This window comes from Juglans regia, chromosome 6, assembly GCF_001411555.2.
Source record: "Juglans regia cultivar Chandler chromosome 6, Walnut 2.0, whole genome shotgun sequence".
Taxonomy (NCBI): domain Eukaryota; kingdom Viridiplantae; phylum Streptophyta; class Magnoliopsida; order Fagales; family Juglandaceae; genus Juglans; species Juglans regia.
In genome coordinates, this window is record NC_049906.1 from 21,334,723 (window position 1) to 21,360,876 (window position 26,154).

The following is a 26,154-nucleotide window of genomic DNA, read 5'->3' on the forward strand; positions in this document are numbered from 1 at the left end:
CCAAACGAGGCCTTAAATGGTTTTAAATCAATCTATTATTTAATTAGTTTTCTTTTTAAAAATAATTAATATTTGTAATAAAAAAAAATTATTATTCATTAGATTTTTTTTTTCCTGAAAAATTCTAAACCTTAAAATGTTTGAGGTGTAACTGCCTTATTTAGAGCTAGTTCGAGTAACCAAATATTCTGAGACATTCTCACGTATTTTGAGTTATTTTTTTTTTGTTTAAATATCATTTAAATACAAAATATTTTTTAATTTTAAATCTTTAATATTTTTATCTAATCATTATTAAAATATAAAATTTAATAAAAATTTAAACTTAAAAAAAAACCATATTTTCCAAATTTTAAAATATAAATAATATTTATAATTTATAATATTTTTATACAATTTCTTATATTTATTTTATAAAATCCAATAAAACATTTTAATTCAAACATAATATTCATACATATGCAAACGAGCCTATGGACTCTGTTTCCGTACGAGTTCGTGTGCACAGACCGAAAGATCCAACGGTGCAAGCGATCCGATTCGAAGAAAGCATCCAACGTAAGCCAATAATTCTTCTTAGAAACTTTGGCCGTAAAGCCTGTATTCATCCAACTCGGAGTGCGAATGTTTGTAGAAAAAGATGAAGGAGAGTGGGATTTCAGAAGAATTGGAATTGGCAAAGAAGAGATGCTGGGTCGTCATAGATAGAACACCGAGATTGCCTCTCATCGACTCATGCAGGAGCACTCTCCTTAGACTCGCCCACTCCGAGCTCAATTTCCTCTCCCGGTGTCCCACTCGCTCTTCCACACGCCTCAGGTCAGCCTTACACAAATTGATCTTGAAACAATATGTTCTATAAAACCCGTCTGGTTCAGTTCAGATTATACTTGAATTAACGAGAGAATTGCTGATTTTGCCCATTTTATACAATAGGAGAAAATTAAGATAAATTTGGATAGTAATTTGAGATGAGATGAGATGAGATGAGATAGAAGTTGAAAGTTGAATAAAATATTATGATAATATTATTTTTAATATTATTATTATTTTGAGATTTGAAAAAGTAGAATTGTTTATTATATTTTGTGTGAGAATTAAAAAATTGTAATGATTAAATGAGATGAGATGAGATGAGTTGAGATCAACTTTGAATCCAAACGGGGCAGTGATAAAAAGAAAACCGGCAAGATGGTGCTCTCTGTGAACTGTTTCGTACGTGAACTAAGTGTGGTGAAAACATACTCATTTGAGTGGAAATTAGTGGGTCCAAATCTCTAAGGTGGAGTGAATGGTAATGAGGGTTTAAGAGGCCTATTCTGAATTAGATTATCAATTATTGTAATGCCCCAATGGAAGACTTAAACCACATGGCCTATACTTCAAAATGATTAGTCAATGATACAATTAGAGCCGTATTGGAACATCATAAAGAGCAAGAACTTCTCATTCCCAAATAATGTGGGATCCCATACACCACCTACCTTATCCTCTTATCATATGGGATATCACAATTATGTTTTTTAGTGGGGCTGCGTTGTAATCTAATAAGAAGGTTCGTTGGTAATCCAGGATGGGTCATTTTTTGTTCTTTAGTTGATGTAGCCAAGTAATTGGCCATAAGTGGTAACTGTGGTTCTACTTTTCTTGAAATAGAAACTAGTGATTACTAAGATTTGATCATTTTTTCTATGTGGTGACAGTTTAAATATTGGGCACCTCGAAGCAATTGTTCACATTCTCCAGCAGCCATGTCTAACTGGTGTTTCCAGAGTTTGCAAGCCAATACCTGTATCATCTACAGATTGGAATGGGTTGAAAACCAATTCTTGTTCTAAAGGCGTCCATGTCGATATAGTTTGTACTCTCAATAGGCAACCTGTGTGGATTATTGTATCTGATAGGAACCCAAGGTACATTCCTTGGGATAAATGTCAAAAGAGTAAGGGCTTGAGATTGCGAGTTGAAGAAGTCCTTGCTGCAGCTCGGTCTTCAATGACATTGAAACCTTACTCGATCATTCTTTTCTTCTCGAATGGTGTTGGAAACTTTGTTAGAGAGAAACTCAGAGAAGAATTTGGGGCATCTGAGATTGAATTGGAGTTCTCCGTTTTCGATTTTGACTTCTCTGAGGATTTGGATGGTGAGTGGATAAATGTGCTTGCAAGATCGTACCAAGATGCATGTGTGCTTGAAATAAAGGTTGATGATATTGGTGATATCATTTCAAGTCCTGGATGTGAATTGAAAGGGTTAAGTGTTGCTGCAGTCACACCAAGGCTTTCAGAAGAGCTAGCGGAGAGAAGTGCGGGTGATCCTTTTTGTTCACTCATTTCGAGGATGAAATACTGCCCTTTTGAAGTTAAAAATTTGGAATATTCTGAAATGAAGGAGCTGTTAGGTGACGTTGATCTTATAAATTTTGATACAACAGCATTGATTGCACTTGTATCAGGGATCAGTAATGGTGGTACCGAGAAACTTTTGGGTACTCCAGAGAGTGAATTGAGACAGCGGTTTAAGGGAAACTTTGAGTTTGTGATTGGACAGGTAAAATCACTTTAGTTTTGTGTTTACTTCCACTTTATCGAGTTGTGTTAGTATGGAACTGACACATTTGTAGGTGTGAGCAGCATTGGTGGGGTCTGAATGCGGATAAACTTCTTTCTTGTACTTCTCTGAGTTCGTGGTGTGTAAAAAAGTGCATGATATGTAAAGTTTTGGTTAGTAGGCATAATGCTTAAAACATGGTCTGACATAACTATCCTATCATGCATGACTCAACGGATGTGGCAAATCAGCACATAAAACCGACATGGGTCAACTACTCATTTGTTGCCTGTCTTTTCCCATGGTAAAAGTTCTCTTTGCAGTTTCTCTTGCATATTTCCCATACCTTTCAAGGTGGTATTCTACAATCAGATGGTGGTCTTCTTTGCTGCCAAATTTTCCCATGATAAAAAGTTCCCTCTGCAGTTTCTCTGGTGTATTTCAAATAACTTTCAAGGTATTCTACAATCAGATGGTAGTCTTAGATGCATTTCTTCATTTCATTCGTCAATGTCCCCATTCTTTTGAATAGTTTTGCCGTGATACCTTGATCGATCCATTCACACACCGAAAACATGGAAAAAGACAAAAAAGAACTGGTGACCTATTACCCCCATAAAATTTTCAATTTTCCTATTATCCTCTTTCACTAATACTCAGTAGCGAGCAAATAAGCTGCAACAGTAACACTGCAATCCTACATTGGGAATAGGCATAATCCACATAAAGTGGTAAGCTATAAAGATAGTCATGAATGCTAAGTCCCACATTCGCTATTGTAACACCCGGATCCAAATTTTATAGGCTTGGAAGTTTTTTTAAGTTTGGACCATGGACCCATTTTTGTTAAGGCTAAAAGGAAGATTCTTTATGGAACCCATTAGTCCGTACCCATTATTTGAGGATCTAGTATTGAGGAGATAGGATTGGATATGAAATTATGGACCTAGATTAAAAAAGGAGTAGGTTCGGCCCATTAGGAGGCCCGGCCCATTTTTTTTCTAGCCAAAGCCCATTTGATTTTTGGCTGTTAAATTCATGAGAATTGGAAATCAACCCTTTATGGGTAAGTTAGAACCCGATTAGGTGCCAAGAAACCCTCTAGATGAATGCGATCCACACTTAGATTGTTTTAGAAGAATTCTTGCACCAGCCTGATTTAGGACTCTCTCTAGATAGGGATATGAGCTGTTCTAGATCTGGAGAAGTAGAAATCAGCCCCACTTATGACTTCTAAATGGGTCGAAAAAATAGGAACATGTTTTCCTTGTAACTCCTAGCCACTATGATTCTTAGAACCCTTTTCTAAGCCAATGGTGAGTTAAATTCGTACAGTCCTATTATTAGGTTTTTCAGGCCTCATAAGAAGGACCATATGGACTGAAAACTAGAAAACTAGAGGCTACTGTGAGTCTAGAAAGTTTTTATAGCAATCTCACGTGATGTGTTTCAAGAAAACCCATCCCTAACCCTAGGAAAGTTGCTGCAATTTCAGGAGATTGAAAAAACAGCATCACCCTATTACTTCCAACCATTTTTCAGCAAATTAAAGTAGGTGATTGTAGATGTGTTTATTCTCGCCAAAAGCGAAGAGGTAATTAGCATGATCATATCCTTACGTGTATGGTAAGCAATGTTTTTAAAGTATTATGTATGTATGGCCCTATATTGAAAGCCCTTTTTTATGTACCAAGTTATGATGAAAGTGATTTTTGAATGGCAAGATAAAAGACAAGTAATGAAAGAAGCTTTAAGAATGGCCATGAGAGATGCATGGTACCAATGCATTTATGGGTGGATGTGCAAGCCATGGACCTAAGCATTGTTCACCATATTTATATTATGATAAGTTAAGCGGTTCCCCTTGTGGCTATAGACAGTTGAATCGGTGCACAACCTTGCACACGGGGTTAATACCTGTTGGCCATAAAGATAATGATATGATTAAAGAAAGGGAAATATAAATTCAATGAGTTATGCATAGTACATGTTTATGTAAAAGTATTAAGTATGCATATTTTTCAAAGAAACCCTATGTTTACTGTTTGATGTACTACTTATTAAGTATTCAACTCATTTTGTTTTTTTTTGTTTTTATGTTTTTAAAATGTACAGGTAAAGAAGATAGTGTTGATGAGCAGCTGGTCAGGCATATTCATGTTTCAAGGGATTTTCAGACTTAGTTAATAAGTGTTTTTCACCAAAAGATTTGTTTTAAATTTCTTGCTATGAGAATATTTTTTTTATGCTATGATTTTGGGAAGTTATTTCCGATAAATGAGGTATTTTTATTATGTTGGGTCTCTTTACTTGGCATAGTTACAAAAGTACATAACACTCCTAACCTATGGGAAGGGAGTTTACAGCTACATACTAGGTCAAACTGGACTTTTTAAGTGATTTTAGGAAAGCTCTGAAATTGACTAGTCCCTTTGGAGTTATAGTGCAGATATAGTTATAGTGTAGATATGACTAGTGCTTTCCTTGTTTCATTAAAAATCAGAGCCACGCACTTATCAAAAAATTTAAATTCAGAGCCACGTAGTAAGGCCAACCATTTGATATTGGAGCACTATATGACATAACTCTGACAAGGGCATTAGGAATTTAAGGGAGGGAGGGAGGGGGTTGTAATACGTTAGTCCCCATTGGGAATAGGTGTATAACCCACATAATGTGGGTAAGTATTAAAGGTAGTTATGGGTGCTAAGTCCCCACTGGCTACGTACTAGATGAAAATGGGTTTATAAGTGATTCTGGAGAAGCTCCAAAATTGACTAGTATGTTTAGAGTTATAGTGCAAATACGACTAGTAGTTTCTCTGTGTCGGTAGATAGACCTTTTTAGAAAAGTCCGTTTGACATCCCTCCCCCCTCCCCTTTCCCCATACCTATCAAAATGTTAGACACAATTGTTAACATACAGAGAGCCCTGTCCCCCTTCCCCCCCTTCCTCTCTCTCTGCATGGCAGTCACATGGTAGTCTTAAGTTTATGTGTTGGCAACAATGGAGTTTTGTTCATCTTTGTGTGTTTTCACTTCAATACTCCCGGCATGTATTAACATCCACGTTCTAGTTGACGCAATCTTGTCTTCTTTTTTGGCAGGTGATGTCTGAAATTGAGAATCCAATTCATGTGGAACTGGGTGGTGTAATATCTGGAAGGAGAGGCATAATATGTGAAAGTGTTCATTCAGAGTTCATGGATTTAGTACTGATGTGTGGAGGGCCTAATGAGAAGTTCAGAGCCAATCAATTACTCAAGTGCCTGACGTGAGTTTCTTGACTAGTTTGTTTCCTTCTTGAACCACTATAATCTGCAACAATTATAAAAATCATAGATGTGCACATTATAAAATCAGCATAATTATTTACTGATTTGACACAATCATCATTGGTTTGTTTCTTTTTTTGTGAGATAGGTTTTTTATTCTGTACTCAGTATATTGAGGTTAAAAGAATTCCAATCTCTATGGGTAAAAAAGGCTTGTTGGTTAATTTTTTATACAAAGCTGTCACTAATGTTTAGTGTGGTCCTTGGAGAACTCACGTGAAATAACCATAAAGTATTGGTTTCTAGGTTCTATTATAAACAATTTGTCCGTTCTTTAAGTAATTCAGATTGTTATCTATTTTATTTGGTGTAAAGTCATATATTTATTAATTACTATGTTTGAGAAGATAGGAAATAAATTTAGTGTTCTGGTAAATGAGATTTCCACTTCTTGAACTTACTTTTAATTATCCTCTTAAATCAGCATATTGTCTATAACGTTTAATGCGCTTGCATTGTGATTTATTTATCTTATGTGTAAATTCTTCGAGGAATATTTTCTTTGTTCTTACACGCAGACACCATGTGCACACCCCACAAATGGAAAGCTTTTGTGTTAAACTCACATAAGGTCACATGATCCACCTTCTTGTGATTTCAACTTTTGTTACTGTTTAGGAACATTCCAGCTGATCATAAATTCTGCCATAGTACTTTCCTCCACCCTCTCTCAGCAAAGAAAACTCTACCATGTCCTTGAATAAGCAAATGCAATTCTCTGTAAATGGAAAAGATCTAAAAAATCTCTGTGCTTTCTCTCCTTCTAATAGAGTTTACTGTAGCTGAAAATATACAAATTTGAGCTCAGTGTGTCTCATCTTTGCTAAGAGAAGCAATTTAGTAATTAGATTTTTTTTGGAGGTAAATACCTCTGTACATCAGTGGGAGTTGAATCTGTGATCTCATTCTTGTTGGGGGTTGAGATGTTATTTAGCCCAAAGGTTGTTAGGATAATGAGTTACTTGAACTGCTCTTTTTAGTTTTGATTGCAATGGTGCTATATACAATGATCAAAATGGATCAATGTATTTAGGGAAGAGGAAGGAATTTAGTTTATTACCATAAAAGAACCAGTGAAAGGTTTGTGGTGAGGAAATGGGGGAAAAAGGATTGGAATTCTGAGACACATGATTTATGTGTGCAACTCTAATGAGAGGGTTTAAAGAGTTGGGTGACCAAGATGTTGATATTATGTAAAGTCCAGACTGGATCATCTGCTTTATATTATTATGGAGATATCTTTGCCTTACATTATTCTTGTAATTATTGTGATTTGCTTTGGTTTCCATGGTTAGATGCATTTGTTTTATATAAGATAGGTGTATGGAGAATGCCTTTTAATTTTGTAACTAGGTGTATGCTGTTACCTCTTGTCTACTCGGGCTATGCCTATTTACTTTTAAGATAGGTGTGTGGAGAATGATTCCTTTTGTCTCATTTGGTGTATTTGGCTTGAAAAGAATGGCTGGAGCTTTGAAGATAGGGACTGCTCTCTGGATGAGCATAGAAGTTTTTTTTTTTTTTTTCCACACTTTTATTTCTTTGGGCTTCTGCTAGTGTTTTTAATGGAGCCAGCTTTCATGACTTTTTTGTATCACTTTCAGGCTTCTAACTCGTAACTAGGTGTTCTCAGTTGTATACTTCCTGTATAGTTGGGCTATGCCTATTTACTTGATTCAATAAAACTTTATTTTACCCATAAAAAAAAGTTTGTAGGCGTCCTATGGCTGAGTGGTGGGACAATAATTTGCAGTTTTCTCCTTTTTCCTCCTTCCAACTTGCTATCAGATCATGCTAGAACCCTAGAAAAGTAATCTAACCCATAAAAGAATCGCCAATCTCTTTCGAAGACACTGGTGCTGTCCAGATGCTGACGTCGGGGTAGTAGAGCTACCAGATTTCTAGCAACCTGCTTAATGAAGCTGGATTTGTGGTCTGGATATTGGCAAGTTCAAATTGCTAAGAGGAAGATCCAAAGACCACATATGTCATGAGATATGGTACATATGTGTTTATGGTAATGCCCTTTAGTCTCGCAAATGCTCCTGCCACCTTCTGTAATTTGTGAATGATGTTTTATTGACTACATCGACAAGTTTCTAGTTGTCTATCTTGATGATATTGCATTGTGTAGTGAGTCCCTGGAGAACAATTTGTGCCACCTGAGAAAGCTATCGATATGATTGAGCGAGCATTATCTTGACATTAAGAAATAAACGTCTGAAATTTCTTGGAAGGAGGTTCTTTTCTTCAAGCAAAAAATCAGCAAAGTGAGAATCCTCATGGATATCAGAAGATTCGTGCTATCCTTGATTGGCTGGTGCCCACAATGACCTTAGAGTTACAGCCTTTTGCTGCCCTAGGTAATTACTATTTAAAGTTTATTGATGGCTGCCCTAAGAAAGCTACCCCTTTGACTGATCTGCTGACAGAGGAGAGATGGCAGTGGTCTGGAAGGCTATGGTAGCAAGCAAACTGGTGTTGTGTTTGCCAAATTTTGATGTACCTTTTGAAGAGCATACAAATGCATCCGACAAGGCCATTGGTGGAGTTCTTGCCTAGGGGGCACCTTGGGTCATGAGAAAAAGATATTGGCAGTGATCCACTGCCTTGTAATTTGGCAGGTGTATTTGCTTGTCATCAAGTTTGTTGTTCGCACATGACAATGCAACCAACACATATTTTCAATACCAAATAAATCTCCCAAGCAAGCCAGATGGCAAGAACTCCAAAAGTAGTATTTTTTGTGGGTAAACAAGCCACAAAGGCACACAACCAAGAAGTGGATGTGCTTAGCCGCATGCAGGTTCAAGAGATAGTTGCAGCTATTTCTCGAGTGGAAACCAACTTCCTAGAAAGGGTCGCCTGCTCCGTAGGACAGATGAACACTAAGAAGTTGGTGACTGGTGTGAAGGAGGGTATTGTGTGGCGGTGTTGGTTGGAGGCTATTTTACTCTATGTTGAGGAATGTCTGTTGTACTAGAGATCATACACCTTAACTTTGCTCACTCTCAACTTCATGGACCCATAACCAATCCTTGCATGTTTCCCAAAACTCTCAAACATCTCACCCAATTAGGGTTGCACGCACATCAGCATTAATTGCCCATATCCTATTCGGTTTTACCCTAATCTCCTGCACTCTACTCCACTTGGTTTACTCATCATTGACCCATTCTTTGGACATGATCCTAGGTATTTTAATGAGGAACGATGCAAAATATGTCCTTACCAAAAGCGTTGGGGTGTTTTGCACCAAGGGTGTAAACCGAGCGGTATAGAGGGCTCTTTGCTTGGCAATGATGTACTTGGGGTGTGGCGGCTCACCGGTGGTGCTAAGTGGTTCCAAGAGGTCCTGGTGGCTGTGTGGCATGGGGTGTAACTCATGAGGAAAAAGGCCCAAGATGGATGGCGCTAGGCGGAGGGGCCGAGTGTGTGTGTGGCATGTGCGTGTGTGCAGGTCAAGGGCTTATTGGCAGGGATAGGTGTCACATGGGGTGACAATGGTGCTGGCTGGATGTGGGGAGGCACACGGCTGGAGGGAGTCGGGCTGCTGCAGAAACCCTTGGGCCCCAACGTGTAAGTGCATGCATGTATACCGTGCGGCTCATGTGTGTGTTTATAAAGGGTTTGGTCAGGTCAGGCCCTAGGATTATGAGCCATGGGTTATTCTCATGGGTATGGGTCATGGTTTGGGCTTATTCTCATGGGTCCTATGTTACTATCCTAGCCCAATCTCTTCTCCACCAATTCTAGACCCAATAATTCAAGCCCTAGCATCCCTTAGGGCCCAAACTTCAAACTTTTGTATTTGACCTCAATGAAATGGGTTGAAACCTAATAATTTCCAATCCCGGGCTAGCTTCCTAAAATTAAATCTTCTCATGACATGGTTGCCAATCGCTAACTAGTTAATTAACATAAAATGATAACCTGAGTTCACACATGAAATGCTAGAAACTAGTAAATATGGTACTCTAAAGCATGTCGGAGATATGACAAATTAGAGCTTATATGCATCCAAAATAGTTCCATGATTGATTAAGATCAAACTGATAAAGACAGCAAGTCTCCGACTATAGCTAATATTGAACTTGAAATCTGATACCAAAAGAACGAATGTGGTATATTTTAATTCAAGTACCTAAACATAAGGAAAAGCAGGAGCGAAAGGCTAGCATAGGGAACAAGGTCATGTTGCTATGATAAGTGAGGAGGTGGAGGCTCTTAGTTGTAATACAGGACATAGAATGTAGGAAACAGGAAAAAGAAGATGAAGAGACCTATGCATCTGACGATTACTACACCCAGGGGAAAGTTGCATAACACATCAGGCAAAGCAGCTAGGATTTCAGTATTTTCTCAATTAGTCTTCAGAAAATACTGATGCATGCATAGATCACTATCTACCAGCGTGTTACCAGTTATGGCTAAAATGTATAGTTTGTACCTTATTGTGAAATTTGACTGTTAATTACTAAAGTGCATTTACTAGAGAACTTCTCAAGTTGTTCCCAGCCTCCAGCCTTGAAATCTATCGATATGCAACTTTCTGGTTTGGCCTATTCACAGGATTTTAAATCCGGTTTCTCTAAGGATTTGATTCAAACATAATTCTGAAAGAAGACTTACACAGGGAAGACAAAAACGAATGACACTTGTTGAGAAAATGATATGGTATGTGGTGATACAATAAGTTCTTTAGTGTGTTGGACTTGATGTATAGTATCTTAAATATCTCTCAGTAGTTTGAATGTTGATTTCTGAACTCATGTTACCATAAGCACCCTCCCATTTTTTCGTACCATATTTTTTTTTTATAATTAATGAGAGATTTTATTACCAAGAGTAGGCATAGCCCAAGTACATAGGAAGTATACAAGAGAAAAAACCAACATACACTCTAGAAACTGAAAATGACTAAAGCAAATCAAGAAAATTCTCTCCATTCAATACAAAAGCCTTAGCCCAAAAACACAAGGTATTAAAGAAAACTCCCCAAGTTCTCCCATCGATCATTCTTATCTTCAAGGCACCTCCCATTCCTCTCTAACCATAGGCACCACATCAAGCAAAAAGGAATCATCTTTCAAATGGCAGCAATACGATGACTCCCCTCAAAACCTTTCCAACATGCAAGAAAATCCACCACATGCTTAGGCATCACCCAAGCAATGCCCATCCTACCAAAAATCTCATTCCACAATGTCTTAGCCACCTCACAATGAAGGAAAAGATGGTTAACAGATTCACCATCTTTCTTACTTATGAAACACCAATCTACTACTTAAAGTCCACACACACTTTCTTAAGTTATCCGTAGTGAAAATTTTTCCAAGAGACGCCAACCAACAGAAACATGCCTCCTTACTAGGTGCCTTAACTCTCCAAATGCATTTCCAGGGGTAATCATAGACACAATGACAAGTTAGTGCCTTATAAAAGGAACTAACCGAAAATCTGGAATTTCCTACATGAACCCACAGCAAACCATCCTCCCTTCCCTGAGCAATCTTCAAATCATGTAATCTGCCAAAAAAATCAGAGACTACATTCACTTCCCAGTCATGCACATTTCTGACAAAATCAACACTCCATTGTAGACTATTATTCACAAAAGACAAGGAATCAGCCACTGCAGCATCTTGATCCCTAGCAATCCTGAAAGGGAAGGGTAAACACTCTCGAGAGCTGAATCCCCACACCAAATATCATGCCAAAAATGAATCCTTGCCCTGTCCCCCCCACCTTGGATTTTACATGATTGATGAACTCCCCCCAACCCATCCGAATGGACTTCCACAAACCACCCCTTTTACTTCATTAGAACACCAACTCCCCCACATCCTCCCCCATATTTAATGTCAACAACATTTTTCCATAGTGCGCCCCTCTCAATATGATATCTCCAAAGCCATTTTCCAAGAAGAGCTTTGTTAAAAAGCCTCAAATTTCGCACCCCCAAACCTCCACAAGAAACCGGTTGACAAACCTTATTCCAACTTACCAAGTGAAACTTTGTTTCCTCCACTTTACCTCCCCACAAGAAATTCCAAAAAATCCTTTTAATTCTATTTGCCACCCTTGCCGGCAAAGGAAAAAGAGAAATGAGATAAGTAGGAAGATTAGACAACGTACTCTTTATCAAAGTAATTCTACCCCCTTTAGACAAATATAACTTTTTCCAACCAGCTAACCTTCTCTCGATCTTATCAATCACCCCATCCCAGATCATAACAGATTTGTGAGGAGCACCCAAAAGAAGACCAAGATGCCTCAATGGCAACGAGATATCTTACACCCCAAAATATTAGCCAAATCTGAAATATTAGCCAATTACCCGTTAGTTCTACTCTTGTGTATTTTGCACGCACATTATACATGAAGTAAATAATTTTTCAAGTTTTTTGTGCCTTTTACCGTAACTATATAAAATTCATACTATGCAAATACTTCTCATGAAGGTCAGAGCTGATAAGATTGAGGTTTTGAACAGGCTGGTGCCGGATAGTCCTTCGCAACGTGTTATGGGTCTGCCAACTACAAGAAAGCTGGCATTGAAGAACAAGGTAGTTTTTGGCACCGGTGATTACTGGTTTGCTCCAACCTTAACAGCAAATATGGCATTTGTTAGAGCAATTTCACAGACCGGAATGTCCCTGTTTACTATTGAGCATAGACCACGGGCTTTAACTGGCGATTAATCTTATACATGATCTTGGGACTAAATGTTAAGACATGCTTCCATAAATATCCTTTGCAAGTAAGACGGTCTCAATTGGATACACTTGATCTATATGTATATCCATGTTGCCAAGGACATGATCCATGCATGGCAAGAGTTAACTACTTCAATTCGTGAAAGGTGTGAAATCCATCTGCAGTGAAGAACTTATATATATATAACTACTGCCACAATGACGCACTTCAAAGTGTCATTTTTTGTTTTTTAGACCCGGTCACCCAAGTTCCTACCCCTTGTAGGAAAAAATAGAGATGCAGAAGAAAAGAAAATAGAAGTACGCTACCGGAAATTACTTTGGGGGGAACTTTACAAATATAGATTTTGGGAATTGAATTTTAATAGAATTTACCTTTAAAAAAATCTTAAGAAATTAACTTTTAATAATTTTTTCAAAGGTTTCCGGGTTCAAGCCCATCTTTGTAGTCCACTTTATGTAGAGATAGTAGCGAGGAGATGAGAGGTAGCCCTTTCCACGTAGTTGGATTTGTGGGGGAAGTTGGTGAACCGGACGCCTGCCTGCCTCGTAGGGTGGGATGAGTGGGAGGGGATTCCACCACCCATCGTGACTTAGAAACTTGAATATGTATTATTTTAGTTAGAATTAGAAACTTGAGTCTTAAAAACCTTAAAAAAACAAAACAAAAGACGGGCAGTGGTAGTGTTTATGAGTTTTCTCCTTAACTTTTATAAATTTATTTCTTTTTGTGATGCAAATGTTTCCATGCCTAGGAAAACATCATCTGGGGTCTTTCATATGTTTCTAATTACGTAGTAGATTTTAGCTATAATATTAATATTTGGAATTGCATTGTAGGCACTAATGTTCATAGTTCTATGTAGCAGATACATGCAAGATCCAAATACTAAGAGTTCTGCATGGCACTATGGCATAGAATCTCAAACAGGACAGGGTGGTTCATACTGCCAAACCAGCCTTCTGCTCCCTGGGCTTTGCATCAGGCTAAGCTAATCGAGACAACTAAGGTTTAGTAGTACTCGATCTTTGGAAACTTTACTGCTAGGGTTTTACTTAAAACTGGGGTGTGGAATCAAGCAAAACCATAACCAGAGGTCCAGAAACTAATCGTAGTTGGGGCTAAAGTAAACATGCAAGAGAGAATTTGGTGCGTGTTTTAGCCAAAATTGTAGCGAATATTTTTCAAACAAGAATGTGAAAATTCTGAATATAGGATATTATTAATTTATTCACTTATTACCGTTCTTAATATGAGTTATTCAGTTATTTGCATTATAGTAAAATGAATTTTGCTGCCAAATTTGCATTAATATACAAACACGCAGAGTTCAATTGATTACCACAAAAAAGTATGGACGACTATCTTAATAAAGACAACTTTTCATTTCATTCAAAATCAAAAAAATAAGTTTCTTTATAGAAAGTGGCCCGTTTGGATTAGTTGAGATGGTTTTAGATGAGTTAAATAAAATATTGTTAGAATATTATTTTTTAATATTATTATTATTTTGAAATTTAAAAAAATTGAATTGTTTATTATATTTTGTGTGAAAATTTAAGAAAATTGTAATGATGAGATGAGATGAATTGAAATGAATTTCCAATCCATACTGGGGAAATCTGTTTACTTTTCTACAATAAGTTACTAATCAATTCCTTTGGGTGCAAACAATCATTTGGGGCTACACTATGTGGTGAAAAGTCAGCGATTTAACCAATTCCGTGTAGGGAAACTTTCGAGGGTGCGGTGCACGAAACCAAGATTTATTTTATAGGGGTAGGTCCAAAGCCTTGGAGAAGTTCCCTGACATATAAAAAAAAAAAAAAAGTTACTAATCAATTGAATCTGTATTGTATATAGAAACTTTGATTGAGTATGTATTGAGGGGCCATGACCTATTTTGCCCAAGAAAAATGATAGTTGCAGTCGTGAGTGCGCAAGTGCTGCATAATCATTTTGAGAAAAATGAATAAATACGGGATTTACATGAAATAAATTAGTTTTTAATAATGAATCTCACTCATTTTTCAATGTAACTGCATAACGATTGTATGTAGCATTACTGTATGTAGCATTACTCTTTGCCCAAATGCCAATTTTCTGTTTTACTAAACTTTTACGAGTAATGTATTTTATGAATCAATGGGGTCCAAAAAGGATGTTTTGTTAACCCACTTAGGTATGTTGATTGAGAAAATTGACTCTTGCCATTGCTACTTTTTTCTGTTTTTTTCTTTTTTTTTGAGAAAATGACAATGTCTGATTTGATTTCGACAACCACTTCGGTATTTTTCTGATGGATGCCATACTCATGTCATGGAGTACCTTTTCGATCAGGTTTCCAATTTCCAGTAATTTCTTTATAGTTTTTTGAAAGTCTTCAACCATTATATTTAAATTTAATTATTTAAGGAAAAATCAAAATTTTATTTTAATGTAATATAGGCTGAGGTGTAAGATGTAAACCATTTTTTGTGAGATGTGAAGAACTTCAATTTGCACGCAGATGGAAAATACTTTAGCCACAAAAAATTATATAAAAATAAACTCATAAATTGATGTAACTTGATATGATACGCCAGATTATAAAGTTATTTTTATTATAAAATATATCTAACGAATTCCATAAAGTCACATCAGTTTGTGGATTTATTTTATGTAATCTCTTTGTATCTATAGCAGTTCTCTTTGTAGACACATACCCAAAAAAGTCTATAGATCTTGAATAATAGTTTCTTCTCAATTACCAGGTCGATGAAAATTGTAGATTGGAAAATGAAGATCGAAGGAAACACTCGTCGTAGTATGTGTCATATTATTATTAAATACAATGCAATTGAATTAGTGATATGTATGATGGAAAAAGAACCAACTTTCCCATCCAAAACGTGGGGGACACAGCAATTTGTGGAAAGACAAATAACTCAAAATCTATAGTGATAATTTCAAAGCTTCAGCCTGAACCTACAATTGCTGGCTTTAATGCTGATGAAATTATTAGCAGATAAACTATCCACGACCAACAAGCATCCTCCCAAGATCCTGACCTTTTTGAGCTTCAGCTTGCCAAGTTTGATTGCCACCGGTGCATCAACCTTAAGATCCAAAGGAATTCTTCCAGTTTGTTGTTGTTCCTGGATTGCAGTCATCAAAGTGCTACCATACTGCGTTTGGCCGGTTAAGGCCAGATGCAGTACTGTCTTGTTTTGATGTCCCTGATAGAACTTTGGCAATGCCCCATCACAAAGCTTAGTGTTTGCATACCACACACTCAACCGGCCCCCTTTCTCGTAGTAAATTCCGATCTTCTTGTTCGGATTATAGGCCGTGATCTTCACGTCGAATTTTGCATATAGGGACATGTCAATGTCGAGCCCTAAACTGCTTATCTTCAAGCTATCGACTGAGTATGATGGAAGTTTTGGTTGGAAGACTAGGTATAGAATTCCAGCAGTGGCTCCGGCTATAACTAGTAGGAGAACAAGGAGGCTAATTGTCCAACATATGCATTTGCAACAACTTCTACTCTTTGCTGGCCTCGAATGGATCACCGGAACAGGAAATTGCTGTGTTGGAGGCTGGGGATGCCGCCGAACGGGACTACCTTTTTCTGATATCGATGAGCCATGAGGCACCAAAGGAGCTGTTGGTGGGGCTTCCATGTCCACCACTGGATGGATTCTTTGGTGCTCTGCCATTGGTATGTATATATTTTCTTCTTGAGCTCAACAAATATGCACCTCTTCCACATAGAACCCACCTTTTTTCTTTCTACAACTAAATTTCATGTCCAACAGTATTAAAGTGTCTGTAATCTGTACCGATTTATAGATGGATTAGTTGGGCTTGCTAAGTTGACTTTTTTTCCTTTTTGATGTTGCTTTTGTGGGGGTGGCTTGATTAATTTGTTCTTCAGAGGAGAGGAAACGGGTTGGAGTCTAACCTTCCTCACCTAATAACTACACGTACAAAGGCCATGGAATATAGAGGTAGTTCAGCTACGCATGCAGTTCCCACTCAATAATTTCATTGGCGTGAATCTTTCTCTATTAAATGGATGCATGCGACACTCTCGAGCACATAATTCTCATTAGGTAGGTTTCGTGGAAAAACATGGCCTGAGATTGTGCCATGAAAAAAAAAAGGCACGTATTTTTAATTACTAATTAATAAGTAAGAAGGATGGAGGAAAAAAGAATAAGAAAAAGGGAGCATGAATACATGACTAAATGGAAAGGAGATACAATTTGCGAAAAAAATAAAAATTCAATGAAAGAAATAAAGAAATTAAGGATATATGGAAGAACTTTGCTAGGTATAAACGCTTTGGCGTACCAAATCACGTACTGACGCTGACGCGATTTTTTTTATTGAAAAGAAAAAAAAAAGAAAAATTTTGAAAAAAGAAGATCTTTTGTCTCACGAAAATTATTTTCGTTTTTAATTCATACCGTTTCATTAAACAAATGCCTTGCATATGTTAGCATCGGTGCGCGATTTGGTGCGCGAACTCGCTTGCAAGAAAACTTTTCCAAATGGACTAATCCATAATTTTTTACCAAATGAGTAGTAGTTCTTTCTTCTCATTGTTTTGTTTTGTTTGTTTGTTTGTTTTTTTTTTTTTTTTCCTATTTAGATTATGCATATGTATTCTTTTTATTTATGGTCTATAAGACACCAGTTGGGCTTAATGGCTTGCGAAATGAAACTTGGCCCATAGCTAAGAGACGACAAACTCTCTTCATCTTCTGCTGAAATGCTGCTGCGGGTTTTGAATCTCAAAGCAGAAAATTTAGATGCCACTGCACTCATGCACTGCTCTTAAATAAACAAGCCTTCATGGGTATCAAATTCTTACTCTCAATTGGATTAGACCCATGACTTCATCATCTACGCCCTTAAATATGACATTCGATTCAAGAACTATAGAGGTAAATACACTGGGAAATTTATTTCCATAACCATATGGTTCCATGCAGCACAAGAACACCAAAACCTCAGTCCTCCACTGGCACCACTTTTACATCAAAAAAATCAATCCTCAGATGAATATCGGATCCTCACATACACAGAAGCAATATTTATGTCAAATCAAATTTAGTACATGTAATTCTATTTCATGTGAATAACACAACGCAGACAACTACCTTCTCCCATGAGATCAAAAGCTTTGTTGATATCTGCAAATGGAATATTATGAGTGATGAATTCCTCAAGCTGAATTTCCTGCAGGTAAAGAAACGACATATTAATCAACTATCTACTTATTCATATAAGAACACAACAATTGGAAATGAGTGCACTGCTGATCTTTGAATTCTCCCTTTTTTTTTCTTTTTTTCTTTTTTTCCTCCTTTTATCATAATTTAGGATAGATTTCAACCCCAGATTTCAGGTAAATATCATCTAGCAAAAGAGCACGCTGTCATCTTGATTCAGAGCATTATTCCTGCTAGGCTTTCTGTATTCAATTATTTTCTCTATCTATTTATTCCTTTATTAATTTTGGGTTTGGATTTTTTTGGGGAAAGGAGGGGAGAGGAAGAGTTGAGGCAAAAATGCCTGTAAGAAGAGAGGGCGAGGATTGGGAAAGTTCCTTGGTTCGCATATCTTTGCTTCCTTAGAAAATGGTCATTGGACTTTCAAAACTGACTTTTTACTCTTTAGGTTTTGGATTTAAATAGAAAGGTCCTTCCATCAATTATCCGTTTGAAACCTTTCTGATGGATAAAAGTTTTTTTAATAGGTTAAAACCTTCCATGAAATCACCGACTTAGCATCATAGGTCAAATGCCATAAAGAAAATAACATAAAAATAGTTCAAAATAGCCAAAAGCATTTATTTAAAAAGCAAAATAAATAAATAAAAAGGCAACAAAAAAAGAAAACGAAAATAAATTCAAATAAAATAAGCCAAGAATATTTAAAACAAAACCTAAAAAAATAATTAAGAAAAGAAACAAAAAATGCAGAAAAGAAAAAAAAATATAAAAATATGTAAAAGATATAAATAACCAAAACATAAATAAAAATTAAAAATAACTTTTAAAAGCCACAAAAGAACATGAGGAAAATATAAAAAGGCCCAAAAATAAAAGTAAAAAACTAAATTTTAACGAATCAACAGTAGTGACATATAGAGGGTTAGTAAGAAAATGAATAACGCTGCTAATTCCAAAATGCACAAGTTTTTTACGAACAGCCAAGCAGGAAGGACCTTTTTTTTTTTATTGGCACCAGGTGTCTGTGAACAAAGTCTTTGGCCCTTGGCAAGGAGTTTCCTGCAAATACAACTCTTGTAATTCAAGTGGAAACTCTCTCACTTGATCTAATCAAAATTAATCAAAATCTTATATTTGGGTCAGTTAGTGATTCAAGCTCAAACATGTTTGAAAAACACATTGGTGTGAAAATTTTGTAGTCCTAAATTAATATGATTTATGTACTGTGCAAAATTTTATTATACCCAATTCGAAGTCTAAAACCAGTACTCTTAAGTACCCATGCAACCATATTTCTCTTGTGGTAACAGCCTAAGTATCTCAAGCTGTGTTTCCTGCACTTCAGAGCTTTGTGTTACTGAACCCTACTAGAAACGAACATGTGGCATATTTTATGGCTGAGCAAGCCCACTCCAAAATCTGATGCTTTAACACTATGGAAAACGAGAAATTGCAGATAGCAGATCTACACATTTGACAAGCGAAAAGAGGTAAAGTTTGGTCACGCAACTCTATCAGAAGTTTTCATGTCCACTTACCTTCTTTATGTACATGTCCACTAATGAAGGAAGATCAGACTTAGGTTTCCATCCCCCAAATAGTGATCCTTTCAATGTTCTTCCAGTGAGAAATAGTGAATAATGAGCTTTCATCTCTGGGTTTACTTTAGGTACGCCAAGAGTAACAGTCATACCCCACCCCTGAAAGAAACATGGACGGACAAAGAAATATTCAAATGAAAAATGCAATTCAAAATGCTTCCTTAAAGACAAAAACATGACACATGGGACATCGAGAGAATTACATCACAACATGACTGCAATGCAGTAGTTATCATTCCAGTATCACCTATACATTCAAATGAGTAGTCTGCCCCTCCACCGGTGATATGCTTAATAACCTGAAACAATTTTACCAATCGGTATGTTGATTTCTTAATGCTCCGAGGGGTCCAATTCAGATAAAGATTCAGATGGTAAATAAAATGTCTGATAGTCACTTGCTTAGTTCTATTAACCTGTTGAATAGGTTGATCAGAGTGATTTGGATCAAGAAACTCTGTTATTCCAAAAGCCTTTGCTGCATCAATAAGAGCACAACATGAACAAAGAATGTTACAATGACTCGAAATACTGCTGCCGAAAATATGAAAGAGCAAAAGTCATGGTACCTTTTTCACCCTTCTTCGGATTAGTGTCCACACCGATAATTCGAGATGCCCCCCGAAGTTTGGCACCCTGTGCAACCTAGTCTTACAGGAAGTAATTACTGATCAAAGTCATGTCAGGATAACTAATTTCCATGCTCTTATTGAGGATACAGATTGCATGCAAGACACAGATAAGAATTAATGTTACCATGCCAGCAAACTTACAGAAAGGCCCACTGTTCCAAGTCCAAAAATCACCACTGTTGATCCTTTAGAGATATTAGCAACATTCCAAGCTGCACCCAAACCTAATAAAACAACCCCATTGTTAAGCATACTCAACTAGAACAAAGAATTCCTTTTCCATAGCACAAAGATGTGCGCATAAACATGTATAATATGCATGTAGGTGCACCTCCACTTTTCCTTTTTCTTCTTTTCCTTTTTAACATGGAGCAACTCACCCAGAACCAAATATTCTTTCTGCTTCACAGAACTCAAATGACGGATACACACAGATATTTCTACCATGGTATAGAAGTTGAGTGACATTACTATTTACCTAACTATAATTACATTTCCATTTGCATCCCCATGCTGTGTTTTCATACTGAGATATACCAAAACATAATTAAATTTATTCAAGGTCTCACTACCAAAATTTTTCCTAAAATAGGTTGATTAGGAAAAAAACTGTATCCCAAGTGGCTGATGTAATTCTGGTGATATACAGCCCACCCTCTTCCCAGAAACCATGGAAAACTCCAAGATTCTAGTGCATAAGTGCATGTGTAGGTGTAAAACAGACACATAAAAACAGAGGGTACAGGAGTGCCAGACTTTATGGCATTATCCTGATTTGGTGTTCAATAAGGAAAAAACAGTGGGCACTGTGGCATCAGACTTTATCAAATCATGATTTGGAGTTTTTACCTGCAGCTACTCCACAACTGAGAAGGCATATTTTGTCCAGAGGTGCAAGTGGGCTCACTTTGACAGCACATCCAGAATGCACCACTGTATATTCACTGAAACTTGAGACTGCACAATAGTGAAAGATGGGCTTCCCATTTATCGAGAAGCGTGTCTTATGATCACTATGCATTACACCTCTCCTTTCCAAACCAAGTGCTTCACAGATGTTGCTTTTGCCTGATTTGCACTGTCTACATTTCATGCATTCTCCAGTAAATACTGTAAGCACGTGGTCTCCCTCTTGAAACTCAATTACTCCTTCCCCCACACTCTCAACAACCCTGTGAAAAAGCTACTAATCAATCCAAAGTTCAGCATCCATTTCCCAAGCCAATTATAGCTATAATGAAAATTTAAGAAAGTGTAGCTATTGCATTATTATAACACCAGGACTCATTATCCTCATGGTATTAACTCTGCAAAACTTGGTGAAAATTTTAACAGTATCTTTACCAAAGCTCAATCCTAGTGAATGTTCTAGACTATCTCATGCACAACATAGTACAATCAAACATGATTGTCTCCAATCCTAGTAGCATCCAGTGTATAACCAAATTATTGCTGTGCATATCGTATGGACAAGTCAAATAGCATGACTCCTTATACTTAGATGAACATTCAAGGAAATCAGTTGAGAGAAGACTGGCCCAAAAAGAGGAGAGATTTTGATGCAGACCAGGAAAAAATAATTATGGTTGTTTTTAAGGGTGAGATGTAATAGATGTATTCTGGTGTGGGAGAATCCCACCTCTTTGGAGAGATCTAGTTTATGATTTGATCCTAATTTATGAAGGGTTTTCCTTCAAAATATTGAATCCCAACTCTTATGAGACTGCTCACTTTAATTCTGGCGTGCTTCTGAAATGCATATAAGCCTGCCCATACATAGAGTTGAGATCACATGTAATACCATGGATGTATAAGAAGGTGGTGAATGAGATCCAAGATTGCTTGGGAATGAGTTCTTACCCTTTATAATGAATTTCAAGTGACTCCAATTTAACATTAACTAGCCTTTTGGAATATGTGCCCAGATGTGGCTTGGGCTTTTCTTAGGTCGTTACAAATGGTATTAGAGCTAGGTTCAAGGAAAAGTGTAGGACTTGAGCACTCCCACTTATGATGGGATGTAATGGCCTAACAAGGACATTAGGGATTTAAGGGGAGGAGATTGTAATACCCCAAATTGTGTATAGGAATGTGATGAATGGGATCTCACTTTGCTTAAAAATGAGAAGTTTTTAACCCTTTATAAAGGGGCACCAATTGTAACATTAACTAGTCCTTTCGAAGTATAGGCCCAGATGTGGCTTGGGCCTTTCTTGGGTCGTTACATGACAAGAGTCTAGAACATTAGACCTTGAAAACCAAGAATTTTAGACTTACACTAGTAGATTAGAATGGAAGACTAAGAGATCAAATGGACTTCATTACTACTTTAGATCTTCAACAAAACAATTATAATTGCTTGGAGATTCAACGATATTAATGAATTTTTCTAAACTCAATAAGCAAAGATCTAAAGACTTAATTTCATCAAATATTATATATAAATTTAAAAGCATTCATGGGAAAATATTTATTGGCAATCAAATTACTAGGAAGTAAGTCAGCATTACCCTGATGCTTCATGGCCAAATATTCGAGGAAATATAGCCTGGAAAAAGAAGCATATTGTGTAAGACACTGAGAGCATTCCCCTGCAGCTCCCTTTACCCACCACCCAACCAATAACCAAGTACTAAGGTGAGAAGTACAGCAGAAAATGTAAAAGAGAAAATGTATATCAGTGTATCAACTATGACTTCAGCTTCTGCAAGGTAACAGACATGACATACTTTAAAGAGATTTAATGCTTAGGAAATTGGGGATTAACCTAGAATTATAGTATTACTTGATGTTCTGTTTCCAGCCAATGCTATATATTTATGTAGAAGTCATTGCTGGCATATGCACTATTTTTCGAAGTGGCATGAATGTTAGCATTGAAAACAAGATATTAAATTCTACTGTGCTCTAGCAGAAAATGTTCTAACATATAAAAAGAAAAAATGTTGTCTCTCTTACATCCTGCTTTTAGCCCCTTTACTTTGTTTGACTGATCCTCTCATGGAAATACTTAACCACATATCCAATATATCTCAATCCCTCAGCAAGAGAAACAATGAGAATTATAAATTCACCTTTCAATCTAATTTATGCTTTTAAATCTTCTTAGAATTAGGATTAACAGATGTCAAGCTGGATTCATAATTATGTTGTCTCAAGTGAGCACTTCAGTTTTTTTTTATCCCGAGATTAGGTTCCTAACCCATAAATTTCTTCTAGCCAGGGATTTCAATTCTACAGAGATATTCAGTACATACAAAACATATCATGCTGTGAAATTAAACAAGGTGGTATTGATTCATGTATGAGTTTTTAGCGTAAAAGACAATTAAGTCATTACCCCTCCACTCCCTTAGATGTGGTAAACATTTCAAAGATTGTCCTCCAGGTCCATGGATCAATAGAGGTAGTAAAAAGAGCTCAGAATATGAACAATATTGATAGCAAGTATGGCCATAATTTCCTTTCCTTGTACTTCCCAAGATTCTAGCCCTTAGGGCCAAAGTTCTCTTAAAGTTACTTGTTTTTGTATAGTGGCACACCTTTCCCCCTCTTAAAGTTACTTGTTTTTTGTTCAGAAAATCCCATGTTGCATAATTTTCTAATTAAAATATGTTCATGGTTACAGACATCTTAATAAAACTTTTGTCCATATATAGTGAGGTACAAGATGAATCCAATGCTATAGTTCCATATACAATGTTAACTTCTGTCTTCTTGAAGGAAGATGCTTACCCTAGAACACAGACTAAATCATCAAATTATTAGCTATCACAGAGTTTGAATCATATTGCAATGTATCTTTAGGACCCTAATAGCTGGCCTATTTTCCTATCTTGGAAGTTTTTAAATGCTTCATTTTACCCCCACAATCTTTTAGAAGGGGCAGCACCACATTAATCTGTCTGAAATGTAACATTAAAAGGGAAAAGTGATTGATTCAAACAGCATATATAATTGTCCAATTCTCTTAACAACAGTACTTGACCGCGAAGTAAGCAATGTTTTCTCTCTGTTTCAACTTTATTCACCAAAAACCCAGAAGTATGTAAGAGCAAATTTAAGTATACTATTTCAAAACAGCATATGTTTCCGTATAGGAAAGTCAAAAGAAATAATGGGGAAGAATGAGAAGGAGACGAAGAGCAAGTACGTGGGACTGCCAAGCTGTGATATCGCTGCGGCAGAGAGAGGTGCAGACAACTTTAATCCTAATCTCCATGGGTTGGGGTGGACTCACATCGACTTGCTCCATCATCAATGGCTCTCCAGCACCCCATGCCACCGCAGCTTATATAAGTAAACACAGATAAATGACACATATTTAGACAAAAAAAATTATCATATTCTCGTCCAAACACGAGGAGAAGAAGAAGAGAGACAGACATGAACATACAAGAAAATATTAGTCATTTCATGAAAAAACGACGAGAAATGCCGAAAGTAAGGTAGGAAGATGAAACCTTTGCATGTAATCACGTGGGGATGTTTGATGGAAGACATTTGATCGAGGTTCTTTCGAATCAGCAGAAGCGAATGGTAGCAGCTAACTGGGGAAGTCGAGCAGTTCTGGAACAACGAATAATGAGTTCGTGGCTCGTGGCGCGGTAGGTGGGCGGGTTTGGTAGGGGGGCGTTAGAAAGAAATTGGCAACAGTGAATTGTTTCGTTCAAATATCCGCAATGTTTTTTTTTTTTTGTCTGAAACTATATTACTAATTATAAAATTTTTTTGTTTGACTTTTGAGAAGAATATCACTATAAGGCATAAGGGGTATTTTCCCTATGATCCTTAAAGTAAGTCCACGAGAGACTATTGAGAAAGTCAGAGAGCCTAGCCAAGGTCAATGACCCTACACTAAAAGGAGTCAGTGGGCTTCTGTAGAATACTTGGTCAACAAGCAAAATCTACCCACGAAACAACCCACGCGTAGGGAAAACAGACGGTAGGGACAAGTGAGACTCATCGCCCTGACACCACCCCGATGACACCCTACCCTTGGGAACCTGCATAGGCAGTTGGACGGAAAATATGGAGAACCCTTGATCTCTTGATAGTAGGCACAAGGTTTTGAATTTCGTTCTGTACCGGCCGGTACGGCCGAAATTTTTCGTACCGGCTGTCTGGCCGATACAGGGACTATATACATTTCGTACCGGCCAAAATACCGGCCGTAGTGGCCGGTACCGGCCGATATTTCGGCCAGTGTTTTTTTTTTTTTTCATTTTTTCAAACTATAAGTTTATTTTTTAACCTTCAATTCAAACTAGACTATTTATAATTTATATATATATATGTATTTATATATAATTTATTTATATATAGACTATTATTTTAAAATATAATTTTTATATATAATTTATTTATATATCGACCATTCCGAAATGTTATCCCGAAATACTATCCCGAAACGGTACCTGTACCGAAATATTTCGTTTCAGTGCCTTGACCGGTACAGCATCCGGTACGGTATTCAAAACATTGAGCAGGCATGAAGGAGCTTAACAGAACGTCTGCATGGAGGTGCCACTCCTCGGACTCTACGCCGCATTAATGACGCCGCCCCAGAAGTCACGCAACATTAAAAGATTCTAACTAAATGAACAGTGGAAATGACATTAGCTCCTCAAAGTCAGGTATGAGTCGTCCCCACCAGAAAGGTAGTATAAAAGTCAGCCCCCAAGTATGAAGAGCTCTTTTTGGTTCCTCTAAACTTACGCACAAAATACAAAGGAAATATATTGACTTTAGTATCAGAGACTCCCTGGCCACCACAAAAGCTGCCACTTTTCGTGTTTACTTAAGTGTATAGGTGTAAGACTCAAGACCTGAGTTGTTAGAACCCGGCACAAAGGCGTACAAAACATGACGTTAACAGTGGCGCCATCTGTGGGATTCCTATAAACTTCATGCTAGCGGGGGCACAATCTCATCCAGTCGAAAGGCGCACGCCAAGCGAGCAAGATACAGAGAAGTGTATTTGACAGAGTGTTGCCCTACCAAGTACAGGAGAAACGAACGGGCCCCCATCATTTCCTTTGGAGAGGACGAGGAGGAGGGGGTCCTCTATCTGCACGATGACACCCTAGTAG

The 26,154-nt window shown here is 37.1% G+C and overlaps 3 protein-coding genes across 9 annotated transcripts; 1 reads left to right on the forward strand and 2 right to left on the reverse strand.

The window, feature by feature from the left end:
- The first annotated feature begins 444 nt into the window (after positions 1–444).
- On the forward strand, positions 445–13,857 carry LOC108995871. 6 transcript variants are annotated; one of them, XM_035690992.1, is made up of 5 exons: positions 475–819; positions 1,704–2,550; positions 5,657–5,823; positions 12,381–12,453; positions 13,444–13,857. In XM_035690992.1, exons 1-5 carry the CDS (start codon positions 641–643, stop codon positions 13,597–13,599), a joined length of 1,422 nt encoding a protein of 473 aa, XP_035546885.1. In that variant the 5' UTR covers positions 475–640; the 3' UTR covers positions 13,600–13,857. The 6 variants fall into 6 exon arrangements, 4 of the variants coding, with proteins under 4 accessions (XP_018827050.1, XP_018827051.1, XP_035546885.1 ...); XM_035690993.1 differs by having other exon boundaries at positions 476–819; positions 13,473–13,597; XM_018971505.2 differs by lacking the exon at positions 13,444–13,857 and having other exon boundaries at positions 445–819; positions 12,381–12,822.
- Positions 13,858–15,422: 1,565 nt separating this feature from the next.
- LOC108995867 (NDR1/HIN1-like protein 6) lies at positions 15,423–16,387 on the reverse strand. Its single transcript, XM_018971501.2, has one exon. It carries the CDS (start codon positions 16,303–16,305, stop codon positions 15,553–15,555), a length of 753 nt encoding a protein of 250 aa, XP_018827046.2. The 5' UTR covers positions 16,306–16,387; the 3' UTR covers positions 15,423–15,552.
- A 1,146-nt stretch (positions 16,388–17,533) lies between these two features.
- Positions 17,534–24,713, reverse strand: LOC108995858 (alcohol dehydrogenase-like 6). 2 transcript variants are annotated; one of them, XM_018971492.2, is made up of 10 exons: positions 24,526–24,712; positions 24,216–24,352; positions 22,573–22,610; positions 20,912–21,234; positions 20,204–20,286; positions 20,000–20,075; positions 19,847–19,908; positions 19,634–19,729; positions 19,368–19,529; positions 17,534–17,833 (listed from the first exon to the last, which is right to left on the reverse strand). In XM_018971492.2, the coding sequence occupies exons 1-10, from the start codon at positions 24,563–24,565 to the stop codon at positions 17,720–17,722; spliced, it is 1,131 nt and encodes a 376-aa protein (XP_018827037.1). In that variant the 5' UTR covers positions 24,566–24,712; the 3' UTR covers positions 17,534–17,719. The 2 variants fall into 2 exon arrangements, with proteins under 2 accessions (XP_018827037.1, XP_018827038.2); XM_018971493.2 differs by lacking the exon at positions 17,534–17,833 and adding an exon at positions 18,820–18,888 and having other exon boundaries at positions 24,526–24,713.
- Between the last annotated feature and the right edge of the window lie 1,441 nt (positions 24,714–26,154).

Coding starts and splice junctions, on each gene's coding strand:
- LOC108995871 (XM_035690992.1), top strand. CDS start 641: ATGAAGGAGAGTGGGATTTCAGAAGAATTGGAATTGGCAAAGAAGAGA. Junction 2,551..5,656: donor TTGAGTTTGTGATTGGACAG/GTAAAATCACTT, acceptor CTTTTTTGGCAG/GTGATGTCTGAAATTGAGAA. Junction 12,454..13,443: donor AGCTGGCATTGAAGAACAAG/GTAGTTTTTGGC, acceptor ATTGCATTGTAG/GCACTAATGTTCATAGTTCT.
- LOC108995867 (XM_018971501.2), bottom strand. CDS start 16,305: ATGGCAGAGCACCAAAGAATCCATCCAGTGGTGGACATGGAAGCCCCA.
- LOC108995858 (XM_018971492.2), bottom strand. CDS start 24,565: ATGTCTTCCATCAAACATCCCCACGTGATTACATGCAAAG. Junction 19,530..19,633: donor CATTGCAGTCATGTTGTGAT/GTAATTCTCTCG, acceptor TGTTTCTTTCAG/GGGTGGGGTATGACTGTTAC. Junction 17,834..19,367: donor TGGACATGTACATAAAGAAG/GTAAGTGGACAT, acceptor CTTTACCTGCAG/GAAATTCAGCTTGAGGAATT.